This window comes from Salmo salar, chromosome 24 (genome assembly GCF_965601325.2).
Source record: "Salmo salar chromosome 24, fSalSal1, whole genome shotgun sequence".
Taxonomy (NCBI): domain Eukaryota; kingdom Metazoa; phylum Chordata; class Actinopteri; order Salmoniformes; family Salmonidae; genus Salmo; species Salmo salar.
The window spans coordinates 50,638,886-50,651,683 of record NC_138314.1 but is presented as its reverse complement, the minus strand read 5'-3'; the positions used below and the strand labels follow the sequence as shown (position 1 = coordinate 50,651,683).

Genomic DNA, 12,798 nt, shown 5'->3' with positions numbered 1-12,798 from the left:
ACCGAGTACAGGTCCATCAAAGCTGGGACCAAGAGACTAAAAAACAGCTTCTATCTCAAGGCCATCAAACTGTTAAATAGTCAGAACTAGCACCCTGCCCTGAACGTAATCACTGTTACTAGCTGGCTACCACCCGGTTCTCTACCTTACACCTTAGAGACTGCTGGCCTATGTACATAGTCATTGAACACTGGTCACTTTAATAATGTTTACATACTGTTTAACACACTTTATAAAGTGCATTCGGTATTCCGACACCTTGACTTTTTCCACATTTTGTTACGTTACATCCTTATTCTAAAATGGATTAAATTGGGTTTTTTTCCTCATCAATCTACACATAATACCCAATAATGACAAAGCAAAAACAGGTTTTTAGAAAAAATATGCAAATTTATTACAAATAAAAACAGAAATATCACATTTACTTCTTGGGTATTACACTACAAGCTTGGCACAGCTATATTTTGGGAGTTTATATCATTCTTCTCTGCAGAACCTCTCAAACTCTGTCAGATTGGATGGGGAGCATTGCCGCACAGCTATTTTCAGGTCTCGCCAGAGAAGTTCGATCGGGTTCTGGCTGGGCCACTCAAAGATATTCAGAGACTTGTCCCAAAACCACCCCTACGTTCTCTTGGCTGTGTGCTTAGGGTCATTGTCCTGTTGGAAGGTGAACCTTCGCCCCAGTCTGAGGTCCTGAGTGCTCTGGAGCAGGTTTTCATCAAGGAGCTCTCTGTACTTTGCTCCGTTCATCTTTCCCTCGATCCTGACTAGTCTACCAGTCCCTGCTGATGAAAAACATCCCCACAGCATGATGCTGCCACCACCATGTTTCACCGTAGGGATGGTGCCAGGGTTCCTCCTGACATGACGCTTGGCCTTCAGGCCAAAGAGTTCAATCTTGGTTTCATCAGACCAGAGAATCTTGTTTCTTATGGTCTGAGAGTCCTTTAGGTGTCACGGCTGTCAATGGGAGAGGGCCAAGGTGCAGCGTGTGTGTAGTTCCACATTTTATTTACTCTGTGAAACTATGCAATACATTAAATAACTGAATAGACAAAACAGCAAACCGTGACACAGAGGAGAAACAAACACTACTCCAAAATAATCACCCACAAAACCCAGGTAGAAACACCCCTACTTAAGTATGATCTCCAATTAGAGACAACAAGGACCAGCTGCCTCTAATTGGAGATCATCCCAAACAAACCAACATAGAAATACAAAAACTAGAACCTAAGAACATAGAAATAGAAAAACACAAAACACCCCCTGTCACGCCCTGACCTACTCTACCATAGAAAATAACATCTTACTATGGTCAGGACGTGACATTAGGTGCCTTTTGGCAAACCCCAAGTGGGCTGTCATGTGCCTTTTACTGCGGTGTGGCTTCTAGCTGGCCACTCTACCATAAAGGCCTGATTGGTGGAGTGCTGAAGAGATGGTTGCCCTTCTGGAAGGTTCTCCCATCTCCACAGAGGAACTCTGGAGCTCTGTCAGAGTGACCATCGGATTCTTGGCCCTTCTCCCCTGATTGCTCAATTTGGTCGGGTGGCCAGCTCTAGTAAGAGTGGTGGTTCCAAACTTCTTCCATTGAAGAAATCTGGAGACCACTGGGTTCTTGGGGACCTTCAATGCTGCAGAAAAATGTTGGTACCCTTCCCCAGAGCTGTGCCTCAACACAATTCTGTCTCAGAGCTCTACAGACAATTCCTTCGACCTCATGGCTTGGTTTTTGCTCTGACATGCACTGTCAACTGTGGGACCTTATAAAGACAGGTGTGTGCCTTTCCAAATCATGTCCAATCATTTGAATTTACCACAGGTGGACTCCAATCGGGTTGTAGAAACATCTCAAGGATGATCAGTCGAAACTGGATGCACCTGAGCTCAGTTTAGAGTCTCATAGCAAAGGGTCTGTATACCAATGTAAATAAGGTATTTGTTTTTCATTTTTAATACATTTGCAAACATTTCTAAAACCCTGCACCTAAAATGACTCAGACCATGAGAAACAACATTATCTTGTCTGATGAAACCAAGGTTGAACTCTTTGGCCTGAATGCCAAGCGTCATGTCTTTAGGAAACTAGGCCCAAGATATAATATGGACTTGGTCTTTTACCAAATAGGGCTATATTCTGTATACCAACCTTACCTTGTCACAACACAACTGATTGGCTCAAACACATTAAGAAGGAAATAAATTCCACAAATTAACTTTTAACAAGGCACACCTGTTAATTGAAATGCATTCCAGGTGACTTCCTAATTAACTTTTAACAAGGCACACCTGTTAATTGAAATGCATTCCAGGTGACTTCCTAATTTTAAAAAAAATTCATTAATTTAACCTTTATTTCACTATTTTGGGCTCCTGAGTGGTGCAGCGGTCTAAGGCACTGCATCTCAGTGAGGCATCACTACAGTCCCTGGTTCAATTCCAGACTGTATCACATCCGGCCGTTATTTTCCCATTGGGCGGCGCAGAATTGGCCCAGCGTCGTCCGGGTTTGGCCGGGTTAGACCGTCATTGTAAATAAGAATGTGTTCTTAACTGACTTGCCTAGTTAAATAAAGGTTAAATTATATATATATTTTTTAAATAGTGATGCTGGTTGAGAGAATGCCAAGCGTGTGCAAAGCTGTCATCAAGGCAAAGGGTGGCTACTTTGAAGAATCAAAAGTATAAAATATATTTTGATTTGTTTAACACTTTTTTTGGTTACTACATGATTCCTAATGTGTGTTGTTTCATAGTTGTGATGTCTTCACTATCATTCAACAGTGTAGAAAATAGTAAAAATAAAGAAAATCCCTTGAATAACAGGTACTGTGTATATATATTCTAGTCATGCTATATATAGTAAATACTGCTGTACACAGCTTTTCTATTCATATGCTGTCCATACACACCATTCATATACATATATTTTTATATTCCGGACTCTGACATTGCTCGTTTCTTATTTCCTTAAATGTTTTGGATTTGTGTATATTGTTAGGTATTACTGCACTGTTGGAGCTAGAAACGAAAGCATATTGTTAGGTATTACTGTACTGTTGGAGCTAGAAACACAAGCATATTGCTAGGTATTACTGTTGGAGCTAGAAACACAAGCATATTGCTAGGTATTACTGTACTGTTGGAGCTAGAAACACAAGCATATTGCTAGGTATTACTGCACTGTTGGAGCTAGAAACACAAGCATATTGCTAGGTATTACTGTTGGAGCTAGAAACACAAGCATATTGTTATGTATTACTGTTGGAGCTAGAAACACAAGCATATTGTTAGGTATTACTGTTGGAGCTAGAAACACAAGCATTTTGCTGCACCTGCGCTAACATCTGCAAATATGTGTACACGACCAATAACATTTAATATGATTTGGTTGTAGAGGCAGTTCAAGTTCAGATAGATGTTAGGTTTTGAGCACAGTCCTGGGAACTGGTTCCGCTGTATGGTGGCAGGATGGAGATGACTACTCCTGAGTTAGAGAATGAGGAAGAAGCTTTTTCAATCACTCCCTTGAGTGATGTGGCCATCCTGTCCTGCTGGGCCCTCAGGTTGTTTGTGCCTGTGTGAATTATGATAACCCTAGTCGGTCCTCTGACAGCAGCTCCAGGACGAGTTGCGAGTGTTCGGACAACAGAGTTTAGCTACTTGGTGTTTTGGGAAATGATTCTTCTCATTGATGAATTTCCCATTTGAGTCAATGAGGAGAACAATTTCTGGCTTTTTTTGTGTACTCAGTGGGTGTGTGTGCGAGGTCGGGGAGTTGTCAGGATGGCTAGCTGGTGGGCTGATGATGGTGGTGACAGGATGGGGAGTCTGCTGAGTTGGTGGATCCTGCCTTGTCTGTCCTGCTGTGGTGTTAAGATGGGCTGTTCTGTTCTGTTGGCTTCACGCTCTCCGTAGCCGATGTGAGCAAGACCTTTAAACAGGTCAACTTTCAGAAGGTCGCAGGGCCAGACGGATTACCAGGGCGTATACTCAGAGCATGCGCTGACCAACTGGCAAGTGTCTTCACAGACATTTTCAACCTCTCCCTGTCCGAGTCTGTAATACCAACATGTTTCAAGTAGACCACCATAGTCCCTATGCCCAAGAAAGCGAAGGTAACCTGCCTAAATTACTACCTCCCCGTAGCACTCATGTCAGTAGCCATGAAGTGCTTTGAAAGGCTGGTCATGGCTCACATCAACACCATTATCCCAGAAACCCTAGACCCACTCCAATTTGCATACCGCCCCAACAGATCCACAGATGACACAATCTCAATCACACTCCACTCTGCCCTTTCCCACCTGGACAAAAGGAAGACCTATGTGAGAATGCTGTTCATCGACCACAGCTCAGCGTTCAACACCATAGTGCCCTCAAAGCTCATCACTAAGCTAAGGACCCTGGGACTAAACACCTCCCTCTGCAACTGGATCCTGTACTTCCTGACGGACGCCCCCAGGTGGTGAAGGTCGGCAACACCACATCTGCCACACTGATCCTTAACATGGGGGCACCTCAGGGGTGTGTGATCAGTCCCCTCCTGTATTCCCTGTTCACCCACGACTGCTTGGCCAAACACGGCTCCAACATCATCATTAAGTTTGCTGACGACACAACAACAGCCTGATCACCGACAACGATGAGACAGCCTATAGGGAGGAGGTCAGAGACCTGACAGTGTGGTGCCAGGACAACAACCTCTCCCTCAACGTCAGCAAGACAAAGGAGCTGATCGCGGACTACAGGAAAAGGAGGGCCGAACACGCCCCCATTCACATTGAGGGGGATGTAGTGGAGCGAGTTTCAAGTTCCTTGGTGTCCATATCACCAACAAATTTACATGGTCCAAACACACCAAGACAGTTGTGAAGAGGGCACGGTAACGCCTTTTCCCCCTCAGGATACTGAAAAGATTTGGCTCGGGTCTCCAGATCCTCAGAAAGTTCTACAGCGGCACCATCCTGACTGGTTGCATCACCGCCTGGTATGGAAACTGCTTGGTATTATAACGTAGGCGCTACAGAGGCAACATCACTGAGGCCAAGCTCCGGCAATCCAGAACCTATATACTAGGCGGTGTCAGAAAATTGTCAGACTCCCCAGTCACCCAAGTCATACAGTAGACTGTTTTCTCTGCTACCGCACGACAAGAGGTACCGGAGTACCAGGTCTGGCAATTTTTTTAATTTAGTTTATGTATTAAATATTTTCTTAACTCTATTTCTTGAACTGCATTGTTGGTTAAGGGCTTGTAAGTAAGCAAGGTAAGGTCTACACCTGTTGTATTCGGCACATGTGGAGATGGCTAGCACTCATTAGGCTAGCTCTCTCATGAGTGGATCATTGTCGCACCTCACCTTTCTCTCCTCCTCCTGCAGTGCTGTCAGCTGGGCTGTGTGGTCCTCTGTTAGCTGGGCTGTGTGGTCCTCTGTCAGCTGGGCTGTGTGGTCCTCTGTCAGCTGGGCTGTGTGTTCCTCTGTTAGCTGGGCTGTGTGGTCCTCTGTCAGCTGGGCTGTGTGGTCCTCTGTTAGCTGGGCTGTGTGGTCCTCTGTTAGCTGGGCTGTGTGGTCCTCTGTTAGCTGGGCTGTGTGTTCCTCTGTTAGCTGGGCTGTGTGGTCCTCTGTTAGCTGGGCTATGTGGTCCTCTGTTAGCTGGGCTGTGTGGTCCTCTGTTAGCTGGGCTGTGTGGTCCTCTGTTAGCTGGGCTGTGTGGTCCTCTGTTAGCTGGGCTGTGTGTTCCTCTCTCTGCTCCTTAAGTTCTCTCACCTCAGTCTGGAGTGAGGCCAGCTCTATCTTACAGTCGTCTATCTCCCCCTTCAGCCCTCCAGGTCTTAATGGGTTGATGTTGTTGTGCTGGTCTGTTTTGTGGGTTTGTTCTGTCTGGAGTGTGTGGACTAGCTGTCTGAGCTCCACCATGTCTCTCTCCATCTCTCTGTTCTCCACCATGTCTCTCTCCAGCTCTCTGAGCTCCACCATCTCTTTCTCCAGCTCTCTGATCTCCACTATGTCTCTTCAGCTCTGTGAATGTATCCTTCTCAACAATGGAGGAGCAGTGCAGTTGTGGGACCTGGGTGTTTTCATTGCTGGGAGGGTGACTTACCTCATGTGCAGGGCAGTTTTAAGAGGAGGTATAATCGGACTCCCTCAGGGTGGGGAAGTCATCACCAAGTGAGAGCTGCTGTGCTCTCTCTTTGATTCTATGGAAGTCCTGCTGAAAGTGTTTTGAAGTTGCCTTGCAACACCACTGTTCCATTGTTGTACAGGTTGACAGAGGGTGTCTCAGTCTCAGGGTCCTCGTTTTACACTATTCTGATTTTCCGCCCTCCACCAATACCCTCTCTCTTAAAAGGGGGGGTAGTGTGCTCTTATCCAAGGGGTACTGTACTGTGTGCCATGCCCAGGGATGGTCTGTGTGGAAGGTTAAGTTGCTTACGTTCCCATTTTTATAGCAGTCAGACCTAGCAAGTGTCTCTGGATTGTATATTTTTCTAAACCAGGTAAGTCAGTTAAGAACACATTCTTATTTACAATGACCGCCTACCCCGGCCAAACCCTAACCCGGCCAAACCCTAACCCGGGCAACACTGGGCCAATTGTGCACCGCCCTATGGGACTCCCAATCACTGCCGGGTTGTGATACAGCCTGGAATCGAACCAGGCTCTGTAGTGACACCTCTAGCGCTGAGATGCAGTGCCTTAGCCTCTATGGGCTAGGTGGGACGCTTGCGTCCCACCTACGTAACAGCCACTTGCAGCCTGTGGCGCGATTTTCAAAACCTTAAAAATCCTATTACTTCAATTTCTCAAACATATGACTATTTTACAGCTATTTAAAGACAAGACTCTCGTTAATCTAACCACACTGTCCGATTTCAAAAAGGCTTTACAACGAAAGCAAAACATTAGATTATGTCAGCAGAGTACCAAGCCAGAAATAATCAGACACCCATTTTTCAAGCCAGCATATAATGTCACCAAAACCCAGAAGACAGCTAAATGCAGCACTCACCTTTGATGATCTTCATCAGATGACAACCCTAGGACATTATGTTATACAATACATGCATGTTTTGTTCAATCAAGTTCATATTTATATCAAAAACCAGCTTTTTACATTAGCATGTGACGTTCAGAACTAGCATACCCCCCGCAAACTTCCGGGGAAGTCGCTAACATTTTACTAAATTACTCACGATAAACGTTCACAAAAAGCATAATTATTTTAAGAATTATAGATACAGACCTCCTCTATGCACTCGATATGTCCGATTTTAAAATAGCTTTTTGGTGAAAGCACATTTTGCAATATTCTAAGTACATAGCCCAGGCATCACGGGCTCGCTATTTAGACACCCGGCAAGTTTAGCACTCACCATAATCATATTTACTATTATAAAAGTTTGATTACCTTTTGTTGTCTTCGTCAGAATGCACACCCAGGACTGCTACTTCAATAACAAATGTTGGTTTGGTCCAAAATAATCCATCGTTATATCCGAATAGCGGCGTTTTGTTCGTGCGTTCCAGACACTATGGCGCAATTCGTGACAATAAAATTCTAAATATTCCATTACCGTACTTCGAAGCATGTCAACCGCTGTTTAAAATCAATTTTTACGCCATTTTTCTCGTAGAAAAGCGATAATATTCCGACAGGGAATCTCCTTTTCGGCAAACAGAGGAAAAAATCACAAAGGCGGGGGCGGTCGGGTCACGCGCATAAGCCCAGAGTCCCTTGATCGGCCACTTGAGAAAGGCGATAATGTGTTTCAGCCTGGGGCTGGGATGACGACATTCTGTTTTTTCCCGGGCTCTGAGCGCCTATGGACGACGTGGGAAGTGTCACGTTAGAGCAGAGATCCTTAGTAAAAGATAGAGATGGAAAAGAAGTTCAAGAAATGGTCAGACAGGGCACTGCCTGTAAAGGAATCTCTCAGGTTTTGACCTGCCATTTGAGTTCTGTTATACTCACAGACACCATTCAAACAGTTTTAGAAACTTTAGGGTGTTTTCTATCCATATGTAATAAGTATATGCATATTCTAGTTACTGGGTAGGAGTGGTAACCAGATTAAATCGGGTATGTTTTTTATCCAGCCGTGTCAATACTGCCCCCTAGCCCTAACAGGTTAGACCCCTGTGCCACTCGGGAGCCCTTGGGAGTCCATGAGGAGCTTCTCTTTATACTCATTCCATGCCTTGTCATTTTTAGAATCCAAAGGGTACTGTGGTGACCTCTGCACAGGAGGATGCCATGGATCAGGGGGCCAAAGAGGCCTCTGCATTTTGATAGGTGAGGTACTCTGCTGCCATTGTTGGGCTCAGGGGCTTCACACCTCAGCGCTAAATAATGTTGCCGCCGGGTTTGTTCCGTCCTAGCAAGCTTGGTAGCTTTTTAACTTGTCAGTCTTTATAAAGTTAAATAGCTATAGATTTTTGCTATGTTCTTTTCCTTCTAGGCTTTAGAAGTAGCTTCATACTGAACATTACATACTCAGTTCCAGGTTGGATGATATTTTCAGGTTTCTGTTGTGCTTCATTTGCTGGTTGTTGGTTTGTCAGACAGTTTGCTGGATAGTCCTTGGCAGTAAGCATCCTTGGTAGTAAAAATCCTTCCAGAATCCTTCCAAGTAATTTTGTCCAAAAATCAGATTTGGAATTTTGATTTGGAGTGAAGATTATATTGTGCAGGGTAGTATCCTGTATATGTCCTGGTGACATAGTGTTGTGGAGGGTAGTATCCTGTATGTGTCCTGGTGACATAGTGAAGGTTATGTTGTAGAGGGTAGTATCCTGTATATGTCCTGGTGACATAGTGTTGTGGAGGGTAGCATCCTGTATATGTCCTGGTGACATAGTGTTGTGGAGGGTAGTATCCTGTATATGTCCTGGTGACATAGTGTTGTGGAGGGTAGCATCCTGTATATGTCCTGGTGACATAGTGTTGTGGAGGGTAGTATCCTGTATATGTCCTGGTGACATAGTGTTGTGGAGGGTAGTATCCTGTATATGTCCTGGTGACATAGTGTTGTGGAGGGTAGCATCCTGTATATGTCCTGGTGACATAGTGTTGTGGAGGGTAGTATCCTGTATATGTCCTGGTGACATAGTGTTGTGGAGGGTAGTATCCTGTATATGTCCTGGTGACATAGTGTTGTGGAGGGTAGTATCCTGTATATGTCCTGGTGACATAGTGTTGTGGAGGGTAGTATCCTGTATATGTCCTGGTGACATAGTGAGGGTTATGTTGTGGAGGGTAGTATCCTGTATATGTCCTGGTGACATAGTGTTGTGGAGGGTAGTATCCTGTATATGTCCTGGTGACATAGTGAAGGTTATGTTGTGGAGGGTAGTATCCTGTATATGTCCTGGTGACATAGTGAGGGTTATGTTGTGGAGGGTAATATCCTGTATATGTCCTGGTGACATAGTGAAGGTTATGTTGTGGAGGGTAATATCCTGTATGTGTCCTGGTGACATAGTGTTGTAGAGGGTAGTATCCTGTATATGTCCTGGTGACATAGTGTTGTGGAGGGTAGTATCCTGTATATGTCCTGGTGACATAGTGTTGTGGAGGGTAGTGTCCTGTATATGTCCTGGTGACATAGTGTTGTGGAGGGTAGTATCCTGTATATGTCCTGGTGACATAGTGTTGTGGAGGGTAGTATCCTGTATATGTCCTGGTGACATAGTGTTGTGGAGGGTAGTATCCTGTATATGTCCTGGTGACATAGTGTTGTGGAGGGTAGTATCCTGTATATGTCCTGGGGGGGGGAAAAAGCAAGTTTATCCAACTCTAAATCTATCTTTTAGTAGAAAAACGCTGAAAGATTCAGGAGTTAATCTGCTCTTGACCTGCTCTCGCTCACTCTCTCTCTCTCCTCCCTTCCATCTTATTTAGCACAAGTGAACAGCAAACCTGGTTTCAAAAAACAAATAAAGCAACACCTCACAGCACAATGCCTCTCCCCCATGTGACCTACTTGCTGTGTGTACTGACATGTTGGTGGAACTGATAGATGCTAAGTCTTTTGTCTGTATGTGTCGGACTCAAGTAAGACAAGCTGTTACCATTGACATCGGCTAATGGGGATCATAATAAATCGAATCAAAAACCTTTCTCTCTCTCTCTCTCTCTCTCTCTCTCTCACCCCCCTTTCACTCACTCACTCACTCACTCACTCACTCACTCACTCACTCACTCACTCACTCACTCACTCACTCACTCACTCACTCACTCACTCACTTCTCACTCACTTCTCACTTCTCACTCTCCCTCTCACTCTGTCTCTCTCACTCTGTCCCTCTCTCTCTCACTCAGCCCCTGCTCTCTCTCTCATGCTAGTCCTCCGCGGTCTCTGCTGCTCTTAACTTAAATTAATCAGTGTTTGATCTTTACTTCTCTCTGTCTGTTCACCTAACCCTGTTCACTTCTAATCATTCATCTGAAGCACCATCACATGTGCCTGTAAGGTGCTTCAGATGTTTTCAAAGGCTTTGGGATATTTCCACCTTTTCTTCCTGCTTGGTCTTAATACACTGTTTAAAAGCTGGAATATTGGTGATCTTGGGGTTGTTGTGTATAGAGGACTGTTCTACCATGTTGATAAGCCAACCTCTTTCATACAAACCATATTTGATGTTTGGCAATGCTGGAACACCGGCCAGGATTCAATCAAAGGCACATTGTCGACAAGCGCACCTCGTTTTACTTTTGAAGGTCATTTATTCTGGAACCGAGATCTGCAGCATTTACGGTGAATTCGATCTCCGAGAACACAGGTACTCTACCCTATTGCATATGAAAGGTGCATTGTCGACAAGCCAGTGGGCCTTTGATTGAATCCTGGCCATCCTCTTGAAATGCACTGCATATTTCAGCATGTTCAAAATATCACTGTGTTTGTGGTAGCAACAGAAAAGCACATATTGGGATTCATCAGAAATAACTTTGTTGCATTATCACTCTTCACAGTGATAATGTTGTCAACAAAAATAATCCTAGAAGAAATAGTCAAACTCCACTTTATCAGATTACTAGTAGTGATGTGAAGCCAGGTGTGATGTAATGTCTGTCTGTCTGTCTGTCTGTCTGTCTGTCTGTCTGTCTGTCTGTCTGTCTGTCTGTCTGTCTGTCTGTCTGTCTGTCTGTCTGTCTGTCTGTCTGTCTGTCTGTCTGTCTGTCTGTCTGTCTGTCTGTCTGTCCGTCCTCCCCAGGAGATAAATCCTCATCATTCCTGGATCGACACTCATCGTGCTGAGCAGCTGCTCTTCTACCAGGCCAACTGTCAGTCAAGGTGAGATCTCATTTACAGAGGTGTGTGTGTGTGTGTGTGTGTGTGTGTGTGTGTGTGTGTGTGTGTGTGTGTGTGTGTGTGTGTGTGTGTGTGTGTGTGTGTGTGTGTGTGTGTGTGTGTGTGTATAGTGGTTGGATGGTGGATGCTGAGGTCACAAGGTTAGGGTCACATCGTAGACTTGGAAAGACGTCACATCATTGTATCTGTACCATTATGGCATCTGTGAGAGCATGGGCAGCGCTATTGAGGCAAACAAACTGAAAGGGTGCACACTACCACCTGGAGGGTGTTGTCTGAACAGGTATAAAGCCAAGGTTGGTGATTTACTGCCCCCTGGAGGGGGTTGTTTGAACAGGTATAAAGACAAGGTTGGTGATTTACTGCCCCCTGGAGGGGGTTGTTTGAACAGGTATAAAGACAAGGTTGGTGATTTACTGCTCCCTGGAGGGTGATGTCTGAACGGGTATAAAGACAAGGTTGGTGATTTACTGCCCCCTGGAGGGTGATGTCTGAACGGGTATAAAGACAAGGTTGGTGATTTACTGCCCCCTGGAGGGTGATGTCTGAACAGGTTTAAAGCTAAAGTTGGTGATTTACTGCCACCTGGAGGGTGTTGTTTGAACAGGTTTAAAGCTAAAGTTGGTGATTTACTGCCCCCTGGAGTTATGGAATATTTCCTCACCAGTATAATTCATTGGCTGATCCCTCCTGAAGACCTGGGTGGAATCATGTGGTCCTTCTCCATGGACCACTTCAAAATGTGGAATCTATGAATTAATATGAGTTAATGTGATGTTATTAAAAAAATGTTGTCTGTCCCTTTGTGTCACAGTCCAGAGATGAGTCCACTCAACGTGCCTCAGATTAGGATTGAGATGGACCCTGATGACAACGGTTACCGCTGGAAGAGCCGAGGGTCTGAGACCTCTCTGTAGCCCCTACATCTCAACAGCCCCAAGACCCTCGTCCATGCCCCAAGACCCTCGTCCATGCCCCAAGACCCTCGTCCATGCCCCAAGACCCTCCTCCACGCCCCAAGACCCTCGTCCATGCCCCAAGACCCTCCTCCACGCCCCAAGACCCTCCTCCACGCCCCAAGACCCTCCTCCACGCCCCAAGACCCTCCTCCACGCCCCAAGACCCTCCTCCATGCCCCAAGACCCTCCTCCACGCTCCAAGACCCTCCTCCACGCCCCAAGACCCTCGTCCATGCCCCAAGACCCTCCTCCACGCCCCAAGACCCTCCTCCACGCCCCAAGACCCACGTACATGCCCCAAGACCCTCCTCCACGCTCCAAGACCCTCCTCCACGCTCCAAGACCCTCCTCCACGCTCCAAGACCCTCATCCATGCCCCAAGACCCTCCTCCACGCCCCAAGACCCTCCTCCACGCCCCAAGACCCTCCTCCACGCTCCAAGACCCTCCTCCACGCTCCAAGACCCTCCTCCACGCTCCAAGACCCTCCTCCATGCTCCAAGACCCTCCT

At 45.8% G+C, this 12,798-nt stretch overlaps 1 protein-coding gene across 5 annotated transcripts in view; it reads left to right on the top strand.

Moving 5' to 3' along the window:
* Positions 1 to 12,384, top strand: part of slc4a4a (solute carrier family 4 member 4a) — a 220,119-nt gene extending 207,735 nt beyond the window's left edge. For 3 of the 5 annotated variants that reach the window (XM_045706590.2, XM_045706589.2, XM_045706592.2), the window contains 2 exons: positions 11,232 to 11,311; positions 12,144 to 12,364. In XM_045706590.2, the coding sequence (XP_045562546.1) occupies positions 11,232 to 11,275 (44 nt within the window). In that variant the 3' untranslated portion in view covers positions 11,276 to 11,311; positions 12,144 to 12,364. Of the gene's footprint in view, positions 1 to 11,231; positions 11,312 to 12,143 lie in introns of all 5 variants that reach the window. The other 2 variants (XM_045706591.2, XM_045706588.2) reach the window with 1 other exon arrangement.
* Positions 12,385 to 12,798: the final 414 nt, after the last annotated feature.